Source organism: Mus caroli, chromosome 17 (assembly GCF_900094665.2).
Source record: "Mus caroli chromosome 17, CAROLI_EIJ_v1.1, whole genome shotgun sequence".
Classification (NCBI taxonomy): Eukaryota; Metazoa; Chordata; class Mammalia; order Rodentia; family Muridae; genus Mus; species Mus caroli.
This window is the reverse complement of record NC_034586.1, coordinates 82,352,510-82,375,687: the sequence shown is the minus strand read 5'-3', so window position 1 is coordinate 82,375,687 and position 23,178 is coordinate 82,352,510. Positions and strand designations below refer to the sequence as shown.

Sequence of the window (23,178 nt, the reverse complement as noted above, 5' to 3'; positions counted from 1 at the left end):
AAAAAAAAAAAAAAAAAAAAAAAAAAGCGAGTGTCATGGATGTGGTCAGTGGAAGAAGCCTTGCTTACTAAATGTGAGGCCTTGCACACTATATGTGAGGCCTTGCACTGGATCCCCAGCATTAAAGACAATTTTACCTATAAGATCAAATGTGATGTGGAAAACCCATGCACCTGGGAGTTGCCCAAGGATGTCCATTTTTCATTCTCACCCCAGTCTTCTCTGCCACAGGGTGTGTCGCAGCCAAAGTAGGGCATCTGTGCTCCTGACGGTGTCTGTTTTGTCTGCAACAGCCTATTTAGAGCCACCTCTCCTCTTCAAGGGACCTGGAAGCTTTATCTCTTCATAGATTAAATTTGCATTTACAGATAACATTTAATATGGTGAATATTTACATGTAATATTTACTATACACATGCCATATTATACACATAATGGAGAGAGAGAAACACACACACACACAGTAACACCCACCACCTCCACCACCACAAACATCTTGCTTGCCCTTGCCCCTTTCACTCTGATCCTATGCTAAGGATCAAACTCAGGGCCTTGGGTAAGCTAAAGAACACTTTACCATTGAGCTATGTATACCTCCTAATCCCACCCTTGCTTTTAAGTTGCTTATAAATAGTTACTGAGATGAGATCATCCCGTATACACAACAGACACAGACTAAATATTCATTATTGGGGGTAATGAGGAATAGGAATCATGTGGGTTGGCAAAGCCACTGGAGAGATGGCATTGGGTTACTTCTAAAGCCAGAAGAATTACAGCTATTGGTCAGGAGGCTCCAGACGCACACAAAACCCTGCTTTGGCTTCCATTCCCTCTTTGTGGAAGACATCCTGGGGAACAGAACAGTAGCAGTAGCCACTATAATTTTTGCATTTTTAAAATTTTCTTTTAAGACTTATTTTAATTGTGTCTGTGCATTTTGTTTTTAAAGGACATTGAAAATGTGACTTTAAGAGCCAATGTGTTGTGTGAATCCCAGGTGTTACCTGTCCTTCCGTCTTGATCATCCCTCCCGCTCTTGGGCTGAGCGGTTCAGCATATTTGGACACAGATGCCTTTGGCATACTTTTCTTAGCAAGTATTTACTGACCACCATCTTAATATCCGTCACTACACCTAGCGCCATGGAATGGAATGTTTGGAACACGAGTTAAGGAGAAAAAGTATGAAAATGTAAAAAAGCAAGCCAACCAAACAAACCTCTCTAGTAATGCTATCTGTCTTAAACTTCTTTGTTTTTGCTTTTTTTTGTTTGTTTGTTTGTTTTGAGACAGGGTTTCTCTGTGTATCCTTGGCTGTCCTGGAGCTCACTCTGTAGACCAGGCTGGCCTCAAACTCAGAAATCTGCCTGCCTCTGCCTCCCGAGTGCTGGGATTAAAGGCGAGTGCTGGGATTAAAGGCGTGCACCACCATGCCCGGCTTGTCTTAAACTTCCTAAGTACCCTGGGTTGCCTGAGAGCTGAACAAAGACTCCAGCTGTGATGATCTGTTTTGGCCTAGAACAACTGGAGATGCCACCCACATCCCTTACAAATCCAAGCCACAAACCACTTCTCTCCTAGGCAGCCTAGACTAATGCCCGGATAAAGCCTTGTTTTGTTTTAGCAGCACTGGAGGGTTTGTTGGTACTGTCTCTGTTGTAGGTTAGCACGGGGGTAACCAACTCCAATGCGCAGAGAAGGCTTCCGAGGCCACCTCTGAACTTGACTGTGACAGGTTAATATACCGTGTACCCTTGGGATGGTAGAAAAGGATGCTCCAGCCACTGCACTTCTGCCATTGCTGATAAGACAGAGACAGCAGGTGCTTTAGGGGCCCTAGCCATGTTCAAGTTCAAGCTCCATCATCCCTAGTCATTAAGGTGCAAGACATTTGGCCTCTTTATGTCTTGTTCCCAATTTTCTCTGCATTAGTGTGAAGCAAAAAGTTCTCAACATGTGGACTGAGTACCGGTAACGTCCGCGTCTCCTGGGAACTTGCCAGAAAGGCAAAAATCCCCAGGCTTTGCTTTGGCAACAACACAGTGAGGAGATCCAGCACCCAGAGGTGTTTTGGCGAGCGCTATTTAAGGAATGCAGAGCTTCAGTGTGGGTTGAGGAGAGGCTCCTTGAGTGGGCCAGTGTGGGGTGATTATGTATTCTCACACATGTAAAGATGGCCGAAACCAGGAGGAGATGCCGTTAATTGATAGAGTGTCATCTAGCAGGCAGAAGCTCTGTGTTCAGTCCCTAATACCACATGAGCTAGGCAAAGTGGTTCACACCTATGACCCCAGCACCCTGGAGTTGGCAGCAGAAGGATCAGAGGTCCAGGGTCATCCTCAGAGATATATGTAGGGCATCTGAGGCCAGCCTGGGTTACGAGACCCTATGTCAACAAACAAACCAGAGACAAAAATAAACAACCCCTCTGAGAACCCAAATAACCACAATACAACCAACCAAACGGCTAAATATGCCAGACCTGTCAGCCACCATAACCCCTGCCCCATTACCACTAAGGAAAAAGAAAACACAATGTAGACTTCTTAAAGTGGCCCTAAGCTAAGCCCCTGCACAAAGTAACTGTATTGAATAAGGACCCTGAAGCCTCTTCACGCGCAAGCTGGAGCACAGGGCCAATGCCTACTCTCAAGGCAGGCTCCCTACTGTACTTTGGTTTGCCACACTTCAGGCACATGAAAAGAGACACTGAGCTGAAAATGGAGACTTGGCTGGGACTCTCCGGCTTCACCCAGTGGCTTCAAAATCTCCATCCTCCCTTCCATTAACGAGGGTTCACTTCAACCTTTCCATTAGCCCACAAACTACTATTAAAAAAAGCCATTTATCAAATTAACACGGAGCGCTGCTAAAGTCATCTGCAGGCTCCGTGCACTTTGCCACGTAGGAGTTACCATGCCAACAGCTGCCGTGCGTTCATTGTACAGACCTATCAATTTTAACAAAGTCCTGTTTCATAATTCTGACTGCCAATTCAGGTTTCTCGCCCTTTCCTGCTTCCCAAATGCACATGTGCGGCCAGAAACCCAGCAAAATCAGGTACTGACCCAGTAAAGAGCAATCGCAAAAGCCCCTGGCTAAATTAGTATGTTCTGAAGACTCTGAAAAGCAGACAAAGGTCATTGGTTCCTTTTTCACTCTTAGTTCCATCAGTCCTCAGGAATACAGCATCAAGGAATTTGATGTAATAACAGTCTGGCCAGTAAATCTAGACTAGGGAGTGCAGGCTGAATAAACTGAAGGGGAGACTGTAATTATGCAAATTATTCTAATAGATCGTTTGCAGGCAGCCATCATCAAAATCAGGTAAATCCTTACAGTCTCCTGGTGCCAAATTCTGTAGCAAGGTTTTGTTTTAAAAAAGATTCTTGAGCTTTAAAAAGAAAGGTATTCAAGCTGAGAGGTATTCTCTTGCTTTTTGACTTAAGTAAAAAGTTTAAGCCAGAGAGTTTAGGAAACAAACAACTTCTCTTTACTAAATAAAGTAAAACCTTATAAGCAATTCCCAATGGGAAGTGTTAAGTCCAGTCTCAAACAGAGAACTTCTGGATGGAGATATATAATATATAGACATATATTATATAAGTATACTGTATGTTATATATACTTATTTAACCAAGTTTCTGATATTTACACACACACACACACACACACACACACACACACACACACACATTGAGTAGAGGACGTTGCTCATTGGTAGAGCACTTTTCTAGCAATCTGTGAGGCCCTGGGTGCTATCTATCCCCAGTACCAATATGGAGGATGGTTAACCCAGTTTAAAGGAGAATCAAAGAAAACAGGCAGATGCTGTAGGCACTCAGATCCAACACAGCAGCACGCTGTGTGTTGTCTACTGCAGACTCTCAAGTTGTCAACTTTCAGCAGGTGGCCTGCAAACTCTCATGGCCACCCTGTAGAAAGTACAGTTTCCAGAGGTAAGTCAGAAACCCCGGATCTATGCATGGTTTTGTTTTGTTTTGTTTTCAATAATCAAACTGGAAGCAGGTCACGATGGACGTTTCCAAGTTCTCATGTCATGCTAACAAGGACAAGGACGAGGAAAGGTCACTTCCTTAAAGATACGGATAGTGTTACAAATTTTCAGAAGGGTGACAGCCAAGTAAAATTTAAATAGAGCCTCCCTGAAATCTTGAGCACTGGAAAGCCAAAGTTAAACTTGCTCTGCCAGCCAGTGGGCTCCTGGCTTAACTCACACACGGCCCTGTGGATAGATGGAGTTTTTTTTTTTTTTTTTTTCCCACAAAGTGAGACCAGGCCCAGCCCTCAGAGCTGTCATCTAAGCAGCCTCCTCCTGTGTAATCATGGGAATTACTCTAAGCCTACAGAAAGGCTCACACAGGCACATAGCCTTTTATTTTGCAGTTATTTCTGGGACTCCAGAGCATACTGGTCAGAACTTCACGGGTAACATTGCTTTTCAGGTTTGGAAATAATTGTTGGGCCAGTTACCACTTGCTTTTTGAGCCTGGACGGGTAGTGAATGGGAGTCTCATGAAGATGCATCAGTGAGCAGAACTTAATACAGCTAATATTGCCGATATCCCATAGCCGTGGGGATCAGCCTCTCTGACGTAAGGCGAAGCTATATACACTGTGTTAATGGAACTTATCTTTCAGTGATACAATTTTTTTGTTATTTATTTATTTATTTATTTTTTTACTTTTAGGCTTCTTATACAGTGACTTTATGGGAATAATTCATATTTTTATGACCAGAAGAAAACAATTTAACTACTTCAACAATTTTCCCGGGGAGATGATTCATGAATGTAAGAAGCCGGGGAGTATGTGCACTAGCGAGTGTGTGTATACAGTCTGCAGTGCCCTCTACCTCCCTTCTGGCTGAAGGCTTCCATCAAAAAGTTTGAGGGGCTCTGCCACCAGGACACGGAGCACCCACGGATTAGACCCAAATATCCCCCATCCTCCCTCCACATCCTACTCTCAATCCAGCAGAGCCAGCGAGCTGCCCCCGCACTGGGGCCAGCCATTCAAGAGGCAAGGAAATATTATGCAAGAACACAGGAAGTCAGAGGAGACAGGATTCTGGGCAGGCCTGGCAAGGAGTCTGTGTGAACTCCAGCGAACAAGCGGACTTTGCTCAGCGGGGCAAGAGCCAGCAGAGAGCCTTCCCAGGGCGGTAGAGCAGAGCCGTCCACATCATGTCGCTGGCCAGTGGGTGGCCATCCAGAACTTGATGTACCTGATAGAAGGCTGATAAACGAGTCCCAATATTTCTGCTTTTTTGGCTCAGATTCAAGGTGACTCCCCAACACTCTTGCACAGTGACTCACCTCTATCCTGCAGCACGGTCACCCCCGCCCCCCACCCTGTGCAGCATGACTTCATTCAACAACTTAAGGCCTCACTGGCTTCCTAGCTGACTTCTCCCTCGGTGCCTCAGGTTGTAGGACCGTATTTCCAGGCTGCTAGCGTCAATTGGTTCATGTCACTACCAGGTGTGAGCACGCCAGAAACATTCGTACACAGGGATCATAGCAGCAATGTGCCCTTCCTCTGTGGCAGTTTACATCTGTGCAGCCTTGTTCAATTGCAGGGCACAGAACAGTCACCTGCCAGACATGAAAGCAAAGGCCCAGACAGAGGCACTCAGTGTCTGACCCCTGTCCGGTGATGGCATCAGAACACCCGTTTCCTAATTTGGTGCTCTCACCCCAGAAGCCTGCATCAGGGAGATGGAGGCATGGCCTCTTTTTGGGAGCTTTCTACCATATCACAGATCAGACCTCAGCTGACTTTGGGGGGCGGTTGTTCATCCTGCTGCACTGACTTCAGTGGACTGAACCAGGCCCAATAGCAACTCCTGATGGGATGGAATATCTTTTTGGAGAGGAAGAGTTACAAAGAGATGGAAAGAGGTCCGCCAGCCCCTGCCAACAACTTCCAACTTCCCACTGCTCTTTCCAGAGTCAGCATCTGCAAGCAGGAGGCCAGACCCCTGGAAATTCCCTTCAGAGCGGAGCTAGAACCTGGAGAGTTTTGGGGTTACCTGGTCTGGTTCCCATCTACTGGTTCATTTTGGAGAGGGTAGAATAATTGAATAATTGAGGCCAGAGGTGGTCATCTAGCCAGCTAATGCCTACCTCTTCTCAGGAAATTCACGAAGCAGAGCACATTGCCCTGCAGAAGGTCCACACTTTCGATGTGAGTGGGAGAGCCAGGGCAAGGAGACATGCGGGGCTGCGGAGCTAGGACCCTTACCCCAGCGCCATGGAGAGGCAGAACCGGCAGTGTATGGCAGCACCCACCCTGCTTCTGCTCCTGGCTTGACAATTTCTAATTGTGGTAAGAACAGCAGGGGCCATTCCCCTGGGACTTGGCTGTGCATTCCCAGACGCTATCAGCACACAATGGCCCTACTTCTCTGGGGTAAACATTGCCAAATATGACAAACAATAACATCGCCACAACAGAAAACTATGGGGCCAAGAGAGGCAGCGTGGATCTTTGCAAATAGTCTGGGGCTGGGAACGTGTTCAGGTAGGTACTGCCAGACCCCTGGCATGGTCATTATACTCTAGTGTCTCAACTGCCTCATCCATATGCTAAAAAGTGACAATTCCTTGGTGTTAGCACCAAGAGCTTTGGAAAGAACAAGTATGGCGGCATTCATGTAAATCCTAGCCCCTGGGAAGCCAGCATAGGCTGCATAGCAAGACCCTACCGCAGAAAACAAACACAAAATCAACTTTAGGAAAACACTGGCCCACAATTGTAAACCATGGTAATGTAGAGCCCAGCAATATAGGAGCAATGAGTTCGCCGGACGCATCTATAAGAAGCAGCAGTGCATGCAGGCTCCATCCTAAAGGCTGAGCCCTCAGTGGTAAACAAGGCATGTGTGGAGTCCATACCTTCAGTTTCACCCTGGCAGGGGAGGGGCATGGTAGACATAAGCAAACATGTAAATTACATGAGGAAAATGTTTAGAAGAGAAATGGAACAGGATTAGAGGTCAAGGGAAGGACGTCAAGAAAGGCTTCCCCGAGGAGATGATATTTAAGCTGAGACAGACCGCTTGAAGTCAGCTGGCCAGTCTCCCGGTGTGGCTGAGGGAAGAGAGAGCTCAGAGGTAAGAAGTCCAGATGTGTTACAGTTGATGATAGGTCTGAGGCCAGAGCTGAGTGACCTGTCAAGTCTCCTGGTTAGTGTATAAGCACAGCCAGGCCTCTGCATTCAAGGAGACCAAGGTCTCTTTAGAGTATCATCTGTTTCTAAGTTGTCAATGCCTCTCTTTGGCATAAAATAGTGTAACGAGGAAACGGTGAGCAGCTATGGCCTGGGCAGCCCTGGTTCCTGTATGACACGGAAGGATGTGTCATCCTTAACGGGAGTGCTGGGCTGTGCCCTCTCCTGCTCCACAGGTGAGGGGAAACAAAGCAAGCAGAAGGGTGTTGGGATCTGGTGCTTATCAGGACTGTCTTCAGATTTCCTCAGTCTTGGGGTATCCACTAAATGCCACAACTGGCAAGAATCCACAGGTCCCAAAAGCCCAGGCGGAGGGACCCACCGGTAGGAGCCTGGAGACCAGAGTCTCCTGTTAGCCTCTCTCAAGGCTTCCTCCTGTCTGCAGGCGGTTCACTTTTAAGAGGTAATAACACACCTAATGAGTATATTGCTCTGCTCCTTAATGACAATGCCTAGAAGGTTTGCACTTTATACTTTTCAAAGTTCTTCCCATTAAGATAATACTCACAAAGTGTGCTTTTTAAATATACATTTCAAGCACGTGGTCTTACTAGAACATTCCCTGGTTGGTATTCAGAGAGCAGCAGACAGAGGTGACATCTCCAACCTAGGTCCGCACAAAGCAGAAAGCAAGCAAAAGCCATCTCCCAGACTCCCAAGATGCCTGAAAGCGGCTTTGAACTTCATGGGAAGGCCAGCTTTGCCAGGGACACAAAACAAGAGCCAGTGGCCCTGACGGCATTTAGAATCTGGCAAAACCCGAAAGCTAAGAAACACAGGAGACTTGTGGTCATTCTGACGCTATTTGGAGGCGAAGGAATTCAAGTGGGTGAAAGCTTGTCACTCCCCGAAATAAACAAGGGCCCCGGGGACCTAAGGCCAGGAAAATTAAGGTGAAGTCACCACCCTTGTCCCCATACAAGCAATGACAGGTAGCCAGAACTAAAATGCACCCACTGATTTAGAGAAAAGAATCTAATGTGCTTGAAAGATGGTTCAGGATGGAGAGTGCACTCACTAGGAGAGCGCTAGTCCTCTGGATCTCCCTATAGCCTGGAATGAGCTAGAGAACACGAGAACCACACTAGTTTGAGATATGCCTGGCCCTAGCACCACACTGACCAAGGCCAGGAAGAACCTGCTATGAGTTCAGGAGAAGCAAAGGCTTGTTTGTTTGTTTGTTCGTTGTTTTTTTTAAGGACCTTTTACTTTGGAAAAGAACATGAACACGGATGCTGGTGGGGTAGCATAGCAGCTAAGAGCACAGAGGGCCCAAGCCCAGTTCCAAGTACCCATGATCCATGGCTCACAACCACTTGTAATTCCAGCTTCAGGAGATCCAGCGCCCTCTTCTGGTCTCTGCAGGTACCTGAGACACGTGTTACATATACAAACACACGGGCATACACATACATCTTTTTCATCCTTAAGAAACACACTTGGGAAAGAAAACACAGATGCATAGACATGGAGCTAACTAGCATCCACAGGTTCGCCGGTGTTTAGTCACAGGCACACTTGGCTAAGGCATCTTCCTTTCCCCTTATTGACCTCTGTAAGAAGCTGTAGGAATGTAGATGCCACACTCGCATTTATAGTGTAGAGAGATCTGAGTATGTGTGGTCAGGTCTGGTCTTGGTTTCTGGCTTTTCTTAGAGCTTCCAGAAGGGATGGCTTGAGGTCTCAGTTAGCTCCTGGATAAGGGCCAGTCTGTACTGCGCTGCAAAGCTCCACTGTCCCCTGTCCCTATGTGGCTCTGACAGGCGGTTACGGCTCCTTGGCTCCAGAAGTCTCTTCTCTGGGCTCAGGCTTTAACCTGAGCAAACCACTGGCCTAGCCAGCCTGCCAGAACTGAGCAGTGACTCCTCCATTCTACAACCACCGGGGACAGAACTAACAGTTGAGACATGACAGTTGTCATTTGTGAGGTTAAAGTTTAACACAAAACCATCCAGGAGCCGTTAGCTCCCTTGAAGTACCACTGGGCAGGGCAAATGCCTGTAACTAGGGTCAGTTGCTGGCTTCTGCTGTCCCTGATGTGGGCTCTTGTCCAGGGTTTGGGATCTTTGACCAACTCCTGGCCCACTTTGACCAACCATGACCTTAGTGCTTCTAAATTCCTCCAGGGAAAAGGTTACACCTGCTGGTGGAGAGGAACGGGCTCGGACTGTCCTACCCAGGTGACTCCGAAAGATGATTCTTTTTTTCCCCCACTCTTCTGGCATGGTCGGACTCAGAACATCAACCAGATCTGGGTCTTAAAGAGAAGGTCACAGAACGGCTTGGCCGGAGTGCTCTGGGCTGGGTTTGGATGAAGAGCTACCAGTAGAGGCTAAAGATTTGACTCAGCCTTGGCTGTGTAACTCCCTCCACGTGCTAGGTGCCGAAAGATGTCTTATCCTTCTCTAAGGAGAAATGGCAAGAAAGGATATGACAAATGACCTTACCAAGTCCCCAAGGGGACAAAGGCTTTGCCATCCTAGTGAGAATATGGGGATGAAGGGCAAGGCCATTTTAGGGTAACAGCAAGCCGTCTCCCCTTCAGGTTCCCATTCTGAACTCTAGTACCTATCACTCCCAAGCAGTTGTGCAAGCCACAAAGAAATACATACCTGACTGAATGACAATGGGTTTCCTAAGATCTATGGGTTCGCCGGGTGGTGATGGCGCACACCTTTAATCCCAGCACTTGGGAGGCAGAGGCAGGTGGATTTCTGAGTTTGAGGCCAGTCTGGTCTATAGAGTGAGTTCCAGGACAGCCAAAGCTACACAGAGAAACCCTGTCTCAAAAAAAAAAAAAAAAGAAAGAAAAAGAAAGTCTATGGGTTCAGCACTTTGAGGTTATGGAGACCACCATGGCCTCTGCCAATCACTCCTAGGTGTGCACACTCTAGCTAGGTCTGTGGGAGAAGGACAATAAAATTGCTCTAAATAGCTTCTAATGTCCCCAAAGAGGCAGGCTGAGAATTCCATCAAACTGACTCGAAGAGGGCCTGTCCCTAGATTCTCCAGGCCAGGCCCAGGCTCCATCTCTGCTAATATAAGAGCTACTGATTCTGAGTTGAAAGAAAGGAGCACTCCCCCCCCCCCCCCCCCCCCCCCGCCCCCAGTCCTGTCCTGCGCACTCCGCTTCTTTCTGTCTTGCAGTCTGCACTGCCTTGCCCATCCCCAGCGTAGCCTGCAGTTGTTGCCTGTGCAAACCCAAATTCTAATCTTCAAGACCAAAGTCTTATTTAATGCTCTTCTCTCAAAGCTCTGGTCTTCTCCAGCCCAGTCCTTTTTAACTTTATACAACCCAGAGCTCTCGATTCCTATCCATTTTCTGCTCCTGGCTCTGTGCTGTATCTGGCCTAGTTTTTACTCCACAACAAGATGGCAACATCCTAAAGATGCAGCCAGGTGCCTTGGTGCCACACACTGCCACATACTGGTTTAAACAAGTCATTTGAAGAGACCAGAGACATCAAATGCCTCGTTGTGATCTCTCTGTGCAGCACAGTCCCCAAATCAGCAAATAACCTATAAGCACGTATACTCAAGGCCAGCACAAACCTCTTCTGACCTGCGTGGTGATTATCAAATAAGGATGGGGTAAGCTGATCTGAGGCAGTGTTTCTGCCTGTGTTTTCCATCTCTTTGAACTAAGGTCCCCACATTCCTGAATTCCATCTACAGACAACTACAGAACACCTAAAATGGAGATAGAAAGTAAGCTTTAAACTCATTATGCAAATTTAAAAATTCAGACAGAAGATCGGATGGATACAGGGCTACACAATGCCCTGCTGACTGAAGGAGGTCTGCTTTCCAGGGAGACCCTCTGGGACAGCTGTTATGGAGACATTTGCATAATTTCCCACCTGGAAAGCTGTTAACTCTGCAGTTAAGCTGCAGAATTTACTGGACTACCAAGCATTCTTGATGCACAGCATTGGCATACTACCTGCCTGATCCTTGCATCTGATGGCAAATAATGCTCACCTGGCCCATGCCTTGCCCCTCCCCCAGCCCCAATTATTTTCTTTTCTTGTTTCTTCACAGAAACAGGTGAAGGGAAGTCGTGTGGATGGAGACAGCTGAGTATGAGAAAGTGGGACATCAACAAACAAAGTCATTCAAAGCCGGGCGGTGGTGGCGCACGCCTTTAACCCCAGCACTCGGGAGGCAGAGGCAGGCGGATTTCTGAGTTGGAGGCCAGCCTGGTCTACAGAGTGAGTTCCAGGACAGCCAGGGCTACACAGAGAAACCCTGTCTCACAAAAACAAACAAACAAACAAAGTCATTCTGCATTTATTTTTCTAATGGGCCACGATTTCAGAGAAAAATGAAAAGCATCAGTGTTCTATTGGCCACATCAGAAAATCAGACATCCCTGCTCTGTACCATGTGTAAGAACGAATGTGGGAAGGCAAGAACAAATAAAATGTCTTTAGACAACAAGGAAGTATAAAACAGCAAATGGAGGGGAAGGCAGGGTGGGAAGGCTATGGGCAGAGAGCTTGGGCTCATTCATGATAAGACAAAGTGTGAGCTACTTGGGCAGAAAGAGGGAAAAAGCATTCAAGCATGGACTAAGAACCAGAGATGAGTACTGTGACAATACCTGTGTGGCAGAGGGACAGGCTTGTGGGGAGTTCAGGAGGCGCCGTAAGTGACTGAGTGGGGCAGATGGGAGAGCTGGAGTGTGGGGACCCTCATTTCCAGCAGTCACCTGCTTCGTAGCTTCCCTGTGGGAAGGCCCTTGAGTGAGGTTCCTAGATCTTTAGACTGAGTATTTAGTTAATCCTTGGGGGATCTTCAGAGAAACCCCCAAGTCCTCATGGAACCCTCTTGCCACAAAGAAAATTTGCTGTGCTTCCAAGACAACTTGAAGGCCTGAAACCAGGTAGTAATGGTACCATGTTAACGTTTTCTGAGAGCCTAGGAAAAGAGTGATGGTGCCGGGGTCTGCAAACTGGTTTCCATAGAACAGCAGATGACTCCAGAGTGGGGCCACAGAGTGCACTAGAATTCCCTCTGATTCCTTGACCACCACAAAGGCCTTCACCAAATGGGTGGGGCAAAACATTGGCTGAGCCAAGAAAGCATAGTAGCAATAATAAAGCCAGAAACAGAAACTGAGAAGGGCCTTGGCTTGTACACCACACCCACCATTAATTCCCTTAAGACCTGGCTATAGAGTAAAAGAGACTCCTGCTTGCTGCACGGTGATACAGTTACAATTATAGACGCTCCCTTGTCACCAGTGAAATGGGACCTTCCTATTTCCTTTATCTTAATATCTAGGTAAACATTTGTTGTGCAAGTACACAAATAAAGGTTCTAAAGGTGAAATGTAGTGTGTCTGGTAACACCACGCTGCTCTCAGCCCGGGACAAGAAAGCCTTTTTGGCCCCTGCACAGGCTTTCTCGCTCCCTTTACCCTAGACACCAAAATTAGCTCTATCAACCTCAGCCAGTGCTGGAGCGAAGGCTGCCATTCTAAAATAGCATCTGGGAACTGCTGGACACACCAGAGAGAAACACAGGGCACAGTGGCTCACAGGAGCAGACTGAGAAAGCCACTCACTGGACCGATTTTAAAAAAACAAACAAACAAACAAACAACAACAACAACAAACCCTAAATATATTACCAGGGCTTCTGGAACTCAGAGAATTGCCCACATGGTTTGTTTTATAGATCTTGATTTATTCTACTAGGTTTTTCTGTTTTCACTCAGAAGGCACTGTGAGGGGTCACAGTTTCATAAAACATTGTAGTGTTTTAAAAAGTATTTATGCAATGCCTATGATTTAACCTCAAGTTTTACTTTATAAACATGAATAGCCTTATTAATGCTCTAAAACCAGCAGTTGAGAATTGATTTTTAAACCTTGTTTTGAAAAGTAAGATTCTCAGTCTCTAGAAGGTGTAATTTTGTTATTCCCACATGGAATTCATAAACAAAACCAAGTGTGTGTGTGTGTGTGTGTGTGTGTGTGTGTGTGTGCTTAAAGGCACTCTTTTCCTACAACCATGTATGACGTATGTTCCAGAACAATCTTTCTCAACACTCCAAAGTGCTTCAGCAACAGGAAGTCATAAAGGTAGGAAAGAGACCTGTAAATATTTGCTGTAATTACTCATTAGTAATGAGCGGGGGTTAGTGCTGCAGCTAAGTTGCTCCTTTGAGTTCCTGGCTATGGCCCCTTGCAACCAAACAACACAACACAAGACCAGGAGCCCAAGATGGTGTTCTGGGCCCAGCCTCTCCACGCCTAGGTTTGGCTTCAGATGAAGAGGTTTGGTTCTTTAGCCCCTCCAGTTCCTGCCCCTCCAGGAGGCAGGCAGGTCAGGACAAACCTTACACGATGACGAGAGGCTGAGGGCTCTCAATCATGAGTAACGTGTGTGTGTGTGTTTGTTAACAGTGATATGCCATCCAAAGACACAGAACCCTTCATGGCTAGACACACAACATAGTGGTTTAAATTATTACCAGTTCCAAACCATATACTGTAGCTGGTGTATTTTAAAGGACTTATAAAGCATTCGTAACTTTCTTAGATGGAGCGTATGTATCCTCTTATTCTTAGCAAACTACTGACTTTCCAGTTAAGAGGCTAACTAACTGTGCACTTCAAACCAAGGGCAGACCAAAAGAGGCCACTAACACTACTCATTAACATCTAAAATTGCCAGTGGCTGTAGCCTGGCATTGGGGGGCGGGGGTAGCCAATATAGTAGCATGGATCAATCTCTAGACTATCATGGTCAATAGGGCAGCACAGTAGATCCGTGTGTGTGTGTGTGTGTGTGTATGTGTGTGTGTGTGTGTGTGTATGTGTGTGTATGTGTGTATGTGTGTGTATGTGTGTATGTGTGTGTGTATGTGTATATATGTGTGTGTGTGTGTGTGTGTGTATACATGTTTGGGTACATAGTCTAACCAGATGAAAAACATGAATCTTCTCATTCTTACCTATGACATCAGACGTTGCCACTAGAATGGTGAATGTAGTGAGCCACTGGGGCGATATAGGAAAGTTCTGAAGGTCTATTTCCATGATGTCGTGGAATTAAACATGTCAGATGTATACACGGATATACATACGTGTGTGTGTGTGTGTGTTATTTTTAAGTGTGTGACATGGGACTGCAGTGGATGTGGGAACTGGGCGTCAGATCCCCAGGAACTATACTGAGGGGTAGTTATAAGCACATGGGTGCTGGAGCCAAACCCAGGTCTTCTATAAGATCAGCAAGTGCTCTTAAGTGCAGAGCCATCACACACACACACACACACACACACACACACACACGTTGTCATGTGTTTGTTTTACTTACCAACAAGCCATTCATTCTGAAATCTCATTCTGTATGAGAAAGTATCTGCTTCCTAGGGTCTGGCATACTGACTACTCCTAACTTTAAAGAATCTTGTGCTTTTTGGTAGGCAACGCTCTTTATCCCAGGAGCCTGGAGGATGTACTGGTGGCCTCTGGAAACAGCCCAAGGCCATAAGCAAACCAGTATTTCTTGAGCTATTAGGGAAAGGCCACTCCGATGCACATAACACTCTGGTCACGGCCACGCTTAGCTCTGGTTCTGGGGATCTCAAAGGGCCTCCACATTTCTCTCAGCCTCAGACTTTCAGATTGGTTCTGTGTCTTTGAGTATCAGGACCAGAAAAATGTCAGTGAATTGCACATAGACTCTACTTGAAAAACTGTGTGTTGCTAGCTGCATATATTCATACATGCCCCACCCCACCCCACCCCACCCTACCCCACCCCGCCCCACCCCACACCCATACCACAACCCACAACTGTTCCAATACGTTCCAAAGCAATCAAGGTTTGAGGCGAGGAAACTCAAGAAGATCTCAAGGCTCTTGGTATATGGCCTGGGGTGCTCACCAGAGAAAGGACTCTATAAAAATATGATCACGACAATCATAAACTACTCTTTATCCCTCCCCCCATCCATCTTTTCCTTCCTCTGCTTGCAATTTCAAAAGATCAAAGGAGCCACAGAGGAAGAGCTCCTAACAGGTCCCTCTGCACAATGGAGTCTGAATTCTGAACAGCTCTTGAAGTCTTGCCACCAGCAAAGGGTGGGAAGAAAGCTTTGAACTTCCAGGGGCAGTGGAGAACTGTCCCCTGCTTTAGCTGAGGAAATATCTATTAAAAAAAAAAAAAAAAAGAAGAAGAAGTAATTCCAGGAATTCAGGAATAGCCGTTGTTGGGTCTTCAGTTCCTGCCTGTGTGTGTGAGGTTTGATACAAGGGATGAGTCAGGAGAAAAGTCATTATAATAATTATAAACACAGCAACAAAAGAAGTTATCATTTATAGAGTGCTTACCACATTCAGACATGGTATTAAATGCTTTATAGGCCTTTTAGGTAAGGCCAGGAGGCAAGGAACGGTGGGTGAGAGTGTGGACTCTGGAGAGTCTCAGCCCCGAGATATACTGCCTGTGACAACGGGCAGCAACCTTGCTGCACCTGAGTTCCCATCCGTGAACTGGGGATAATAACAGGGCTTATCTCACAGGGTTGTTACAGGGATTAACAAAGTTAATCCGGAAAGTTCTGAGGACAGCGCTGGCACAGGAAGATTGAGCGCTCAGCTTTCCATCTTGTCCTTCTGCCTATGTAGCTCATTTCTCCCAAGAGCACATCCATTTCTACGGTTCAAAAGAATCTCCAGATAGCAGGGGATAGTGGAAAACACATCTTATAGACACCCCCTAGGACAAGACAAGACGCTGGCATTGAAATGTAGGAGCAGGCAGCCTGTAGCCTAGAACTCAGGGAGGGGAGCTCTTGGCTGCTAGACAGACACACAGGAAGAAGGTATTTTCTCTTCCAGATCACACCACCTTTGAAAGGCGACTAGGAACTGAACAAAGGGTGGCGATCCAGCTCGGAGGTCGAGAATGCTATCCCAGCCCGTGCAAAGCTCCGGGTTCACTCTTCATGAAGAGGGGAGATTGAGATTAAAAAAAAAACAAAAACAAAAAAACATACACTCTATAGAATTTTAGAGATCTATTACTACCCTGGAAGCTCATTTACAAGGCTCCGGGAAAAGTACTCCCCTCCCTTCTCGGCCTTCAAGGGAGTCAGTCAAGGCCACTGTTGTTCTCAGTGGAAACAGAAACCTTTGGTTGTCACTGTGGAGGCCAGTAAGTGTCCTCCCTGCAAATTCTCCACCCAAAACAAGTGTGTACATCAAGCAGTTAAACTCGGTAGCCCAGCTGGTGAGATGGCTCGGCAGGTAAAGGGCACTGACTGCTCTTCCGTAGGTCCTGAGTTCAAATCCCAGCAACCACATGGTGGCTCACAACCACCCATAATGAGATCTGACACCGTCTTCTGGTGTGTCTGAAGTCATCTACAGTGAGCTTATGTATAGTAATAAATAAATCTTTAAAAAAAAAAAAACCACTTGGTAGTCATTTTGTCCATGTGTCAAAGTTCATGGTGAAGGACACCTGTGGGAACATCCGTATTTTTACGTACATCATCTCCAAGTCCTAACTTCTACCACCACACTCTCTCTGAGATCCAGTTTATGCTGGTGTCCAGCATCTACTGTTTATTATCTCAGGGACACAGAGCCAGCTTCCTCAATTACCAATGCATTTCAATAATGGTGTACAGTTACCAACTGAAATAGATACCATTCAGAATTTCTTTTCTTTAGCTTCAAATATTTGAACCCTACAAAAGAAAACACCCACGAGTGGCTGACACTCCAACGGTTTCTTGGGTGGTCCTGTCCCCCCACCCTGACCCCCATCAGACCAAGCAATTGGGAGTAATGGACAGATGCCCCATTTCTTAGTTTTCAGCACTGTTTTTCCAGACCAGCAGTACTAGTTGCCCACTGGTTAGCATCTTGGTATGGATGTCATCATGAGACTCACCAGCATGTTTCTGGAGTGTACAAAGCTGAATAATGAGGCCCTGGGAGAAAACAGTACTTACTCAGTAACATGGTTAAAAAGCTCGGTAGTTTGTGTACCACAAAACTTTCCTTAGGACTAAGGAAAGATTCATCAGGATAAAATGAAGGAGGAACCTATTATCTTGAGATAGGACAGAACCGTTTTTGCTTTGTTGTTGCAGTTTTTAAAGCAAGTAACCGCTGCACAGAAAAGATTTCCTCAAAGATGGAAACGGCTCAGCCTCGAAGGAGGCACTTTCAAACACAGTGGGCTGAAGCCCTACAGCATTAGGAATTAACTACTTGGTCCCTTCTATCTCTAAACTGGTAACAACATAGATTCCTAAAACCCTGGGCACGGCCATGTAAACACACACATGCACAGAGGCAGAGAAACAGCAGCAGAGAGGCTTTGTTGACAACGTAAACAAAGTAGCCTGTTTTCAGTTCAGGCTTTCATCCCTGCAAAATTGCCTAATCACACCAGGCAACAATCTAGTAGCTGTGGAATGTCCTCTACTTCACAAAGCAACTTGCTACATCCAGGAACCAGGAGGGTGCTTGCATTGGTTTTATTTTATACCTAGAGTAGTGGGGTTTGTTGGGGGTCTTTTGTTGTTGTTGGTTTTGTTTTTTTGTTTGTTTGATTTTTGTTTTCCCCTAACTGAAATAAAGGAAAGGTACTCAACCAATGGATTCAGATTCCCCAAAGTTTTTAACTACCGAGAGCAGCGCCACTGACTGGTTGACATCTCTCCTGCCTCAGCTCAGAACAAGGCTCTTGGAATTATCTAGGAAAGTAAATCTCTGTCTTGAAGGTTCAGGGGTCTGGTGGTGGTGGTGGTGGTGGTGGTGGTGGTGGTGGTGGAGGTGGAGGTGGAGGTGTGGTGGTGGTGAGCTGCACTAATTCTTTGGAAATCCTCAGTGGTAAGAGGCATGCCATGGCGGTGGCAGGGGTGGGGGATGGGGTGGGGAGGCTCTGCTGTTCACATGCTAACTGACTATAATGAACCACCCTAACCCTAACCCTAACCCTGACTTTCTGATTCTTAACAGCACTAATTTTCCTTGTAGGGAGAGGAGTTATTTTACCTTTCTTGAGCCTTATCCAGAAAGAGAAAAATATGTTTATGGCTTTCATGCTTGTTTATAAAATAATCTTCAAGCCTCACAATAAAACTGAAAACAACAACAATAAAAACCACAACAACAACAAAAAACTGAAGACACCACATTTAAAAACAAAACAAAACAAAACAAAACAAAAACTCTAAGAAAGTCACCTGAAGCACAGTTTAAATGCCAGGCTGATAGTGTCATACAGCACTTCTCTACCAGGCTAGACTGTGGTCAAATGTTGAAGGAACGCTAGTTAGGAGATAGGATTCACTCAAGAAGCCCAGCCAGCATTGTTTCCTCGGCTGGGAAAACTGAGGGACCTTGGGTTCATTTTAACAGAGGAACAATTAAATCTGCTGCCATCAGAAGCCAGCCACAGTTAGAAAATTTGAAGGTCCAGCTATCTCCAATTCCTTGCCCATCTTTGCCCTGGCACCAAATACCAGAAGCACTCCTGAAAGGTACTTGAACCAGAGTCTAGCTTTGTGCCTGGACTCGGATTCCTGGCCACCCAAAGACCTCACTTCCATTTATCTTAATTGTTCTACAAATCCCCACTTGAGAGCATCCACACTTGGCTCTTCCTAGAATCAGGAATCCTGCTGGGTTGATGAGAACTCCAAGAGAGCTTGCTGTGGCTCCCCCAGTATGCTAACCAGCCAACAAATAAAAGACCGGCTCCTGACTATCATGAAGGAATATATCCACACACACAAGGATGTTTGGGACTAAAACAAGCCTTCTGGCCTCTGGAGGGGCTGTTTCCAGAAGGAACCATAAAATGTTCAGTTATACCCTGGAGAAGAACCGGCCCTTGAACCACTAGTGAGTGGTATCACCAATCTGGGAACCCTTGCTGCTCACATTGATTTCCTGAAGTGCTCTGGGAAGCTCTGGGCAGACATTTAAGGGACATTAACTTTCGAAGCCCTGCTTCACAATTTTTAACTACATATTGATGCCCCAAAAAGTCAGCCAACTCAACCAGAATCTCAAAACCATTATCCAAACAGGCTTTGGGGCCGACTGAACCGACTGAACACACTGCTTGCCCTGTATTTTTGGACACACACACACACACACACACACACCCTGCAGGCCTGGCTACCACTGGGGCACTGCACTACAGGCCGCAGATTCCTAGGAGGTTCACAGTCTGTGTCACACTGGTTCTTAAAGTGGCCGCTGTTGTGGATAATTTGTAGTGTCATTATGCAACGTTCTTCTAGGCTCTGACTATACTCCCTGCCAGCCCTCGGCAAAGAGTCTCTGCAAGCTGGGTATGGAAATAGCTTTCCCCACGGATCCCTGACTCTCCCAAGGATTGATAGACCTAAGAGCAAGATGACACTTGACACTGATTACTGTCAGGCCTCATCTCGGACAAATGCGACAGTCACCCATAGACAAGGCAGTAATAAAATGTTCAGTAAGTGCTCCGGGCTACTCTGCCGTCTAACTTCGCGGTTTTGATGTTTTGTGATTACACTCTGACTGGTTTTACAGTTTGAGCTAGAATCTTAGCCTTCTTTTTTTCTCTCTCTCTTGCTTCTCTTCTCTACCCTGAAAGGACACAGAACCTCAGGGTTGTTTGGTGGGCGATAATGGGGAATCTAGAACCGTACTCAATACCTTCCCCCTCTAGAGATCCGCCAGCGCAGGGCGCGGGCGCCGGGCCAGGACGGGTGCGATTCGCTGGAGTTTATCAACTCCTTATCGGTGCCCTGAGGTGGGAGCTGCAGCTTTCGACCAGAGGATACACAGTTCCTGGCTCATGTCCCTAAGTGGAAGCCCAAACAAAAAGCCCGGGGCTGGGTCCTCACTGCCGGTCTTTTCCAGCCTGGCCACGGATCTCCCGGACACCCCAGCTAAGTCGCCACGGAGCGCAGTGCTGGAAGCTCTAACCCACGGCACGCTCCGATCGAAACAGGAGCAAAGTGCCAGGCGACCAGCTATAAACTTTTGCAGGCGACGAGGATGTACCCAGGTCTGCGAGGGCTCACAGTGTGCTCCCACCTCAGCTCCTAGAGCTGGGTGTCAAGTCACCAGATGCGGGGCGGATTGAAGGAGGCTCGAGGGCAGCGCGAGTTGGCCCGCGTTGCCTCTCACCCAGTGCCGAAAGGTTCGCGAGGGCAAACCTTCGTGGCTGCCCTTCGTCTTACGAATCAGACACTCGGAGCCGCCGGGTGTCACGGTTCTCTCTCTGCACACTAGAACACCTGCCCCCGCAGGGCAATCCAGGTCACTCACTCCTCGCTCTGCCCGAGTCTAGGTGTAGGGTAAGGTTAAGGGGGTTGAACAAACTTGGGTGACGTCTGGAGCAGGACCCTTGACAGTGTTCCGGCTTCTCGGTCAGGGCGCACCCCCGAGTTGCGCTTTGCCCTCTGTTCCATGCTAGTTTGGGGCGCAAAGCCCGCGTAGGAACGCTCTCGAAAATACCTGGAGGGTCTTAGGAAAAGAAAGGCGTGTCTACTGCTCCAGCATGGAAACCCTAAGAGTCGAGGGCATCAGCCCAGAAGCATTTCAAAACACTAGCTTGGGAAGCTTGGTGCTCCAGGGACGACAGACTTTGGAAGGCGCCGCGGAAGCACCCCTGACCTCCAGGGCCATCTCTCCGTGTCTCAAGGTCTTGGAACTATCCGCTTTGCAACTCTACTGCGACACCGCAGCTCCTTGTCCCTAAAGGCATCACCGACTCGCTTACTCAAAACCCCTCAACAGCGGTCCTCCAGCCTCCGAGAATTCTCGCACCCCTCTCCCAACTGCCCCGGGTCGCGCCCGCCACGCGCAGTTCCGCCAATGCCTGGGACCAAGTCGGTCGCCAGCTTTGACTCCCGCTTACCTTTTCTTCTCCTTGTCAGCTGTCATTGTCGCCGTGGCCCTCCGAGACCCGGAGCACCTGGGTTCCTTAACCCCGTAGGGGCTGCAGCCGCTCTCTTTGCTGTGGCCCTCCGCAGCTCTCTGTCGCCCCGGCAGGTGTGAAAGGTCTTTAGTGCTCGCAGGTCCGAGAGTCCCGCTCAATCAGGTGGAAGTGAGTTTGCAGAGGGCTGGCTAGGTGCGGAGGAGGAGGAGGGAGGAGAGGGGTGACGGGGAGGAACCTGCAGGAGGAGGCGGGGCCGGGGAAAGGAGTGGGAGGAGGTTGTAAGACGCCAAAAGAGAGAGCAGCGACAAGGGACCTGGAGTTCCGTTTAGCCCCGAACAGGAGTCACTTTTCTGGGATCTGACAAAACAAAACCAACCAACCAAAAAAAAAAAAAAAAAAAAAAAAAAAAAAAAAAAAAAAAAAAAAAAAAAAAAAAAAGAAAGAAAGAAAATGGCTCGAAAAGAGCAAGTTGGAAAAAAAAAAAAAATCCGGGGGCAAGCGAGTGCGGCCGCTGAGATGACCATACAGTCTCAGGACACTGCCGAGGATTGTACGGCCGCCTCAGGAGAGCTGGAGCGGAGCGCTGCGGACTCCGGAGCTGTACACCGGCCGCTCTCGAATGTCCGGCCTCCTCGGCTGTCAGCCCACTTTAAAAACTCGGACGGCCCGCCCGCGGGAGGGCGCGAGGGGCGCGGGAGTGGGACAGCGGGCTGGGGGCGGGGCGGGGGCGGGGGCGGGGCTCCAGACAAGCCCCGCCCCGCACGCTGGCTGCCTGCCCCGACTTCCCACCGTGTCCCGGCCAATAGGGAGGCGCGGCCACAGCCTCTGCCCTGACCCTGTCCCTCCCCTTTCTCTGGAGCTGCGCTCCTCTGGCGCCCGCCTGTCCTTCCTCCTCCTTCCGCAGATCAGCGACTTGTTTTTGAGGTCGCTGGTGGCGACTAACTATATGGGACTCCGAATGGAAGCGCAGTTAGCGCAGGACTGAGTAATGGCGGGGATCTGCTACCCAAGTTCGGAGTATGCCTTTGCGCCAGCGTCCTTTCAGCCTCACTTTTCCCCTAAGAGCTAGGCTAGGGCAGGAGCGCTGGGTCGGAGATCGCGAGCGCAGCGAGCGCCCAGCCAACCACCCCCGCTTCCGGATGCTGCTATAGTCCCCTAAACCAGCCGCTTGGCTCCCTTGGCCAGCGGTAATGATCCCCAGGACCCTGTTGGCACTTGTTCGTGTCTGCCTTGGAGGTGCGCTCTTTTTGGCCAAACTGACCTTGACTTCTGAGTCCCGAGTGGCAGAAAGTTGTGGGAGAAACTGGGACAAAAATGATCTAGGGCTGCTCCTGCTTGTGTCTTTTCCTCAACCGGTTTATGGGTTTTGAGGTGCTCGTGGTAGACTGTTAGGTTTAAGTGTATGCCTGAGAGGAGGGCCTTGGGGCTCCCTCAGGCCTCTGCTCGCTCTCAATACCCCAGTATCACCGTGGGCTCCCCAGAGAGTTCCTGAGTGTGATGTTGGGGTGTGTTGATAGCGTGTTCCCAAATCACTGGATGTGCCCTTCCCGGGTTCGAAGGATACAGCAAACTGCGGGACGTGGTGTTATGGAGTCTCCTCTCCCCTAGGCAGTCAGAGAGTTCTTTGGCCTTTCCACCTGTGAGATGCCCACTCCTGCTTTGATCTTAGACACTTTCCCATTTCCTACTTAAGTGACCTGCAGGAAAATCTCCAGACGGAAGAAGGGCAGCCATGGATTTTTGAAGGCTAGGGAAAGAGCCAATGGGCTCCATAGTTGTGAATTGCGGAGAAAGCAAGTTCCCTCAAATTGGGCTGCCCTGGTATCGAAAGTCTGTGCTTCCCGAACTATTCTTAGACACAAGTTTCCTAGTAAAATTATAACCAGAGACTCTGTGTGTGTGTGTGTGTGTGTGTGTGTGTGTGTGTGTGTGTGTGTGTGTGTGTCTTGGGTGGGGGCGATTTTTAAGTTTGTTTAAGCACCAAGAAGGTGGATACTTTTTGA

At 47.8% G+C, this 23,178-nt stretch overlaps 1 protein-coding gene across 1 annotated transcript in view; it reads right to left on the bottom strand.

Moving 5' to 3' along the window:
* The window catches only part of Epas1 (endothelial PAS domain protein 1), an 82,629-nt gene extending 61,035 nt beyond the window's left edge, over window positions 1-21,594 (bottom strand). The window contains exon 1 of the mRNA XM_021185964.2: window positions 21,155-21,594. Within this exon, the coding sequence (XP_021041623.1) occupies window positions 21,155-21,180 (26 nt within the window). The 5' untranslated portion in view covers window positions 21,181-21,594. The remainder of the gene's footprint in view (window positions 1-21,154) is intronic.
* Window positions 21,595-23,178: the final 1,584 nt, after the last annotated feature.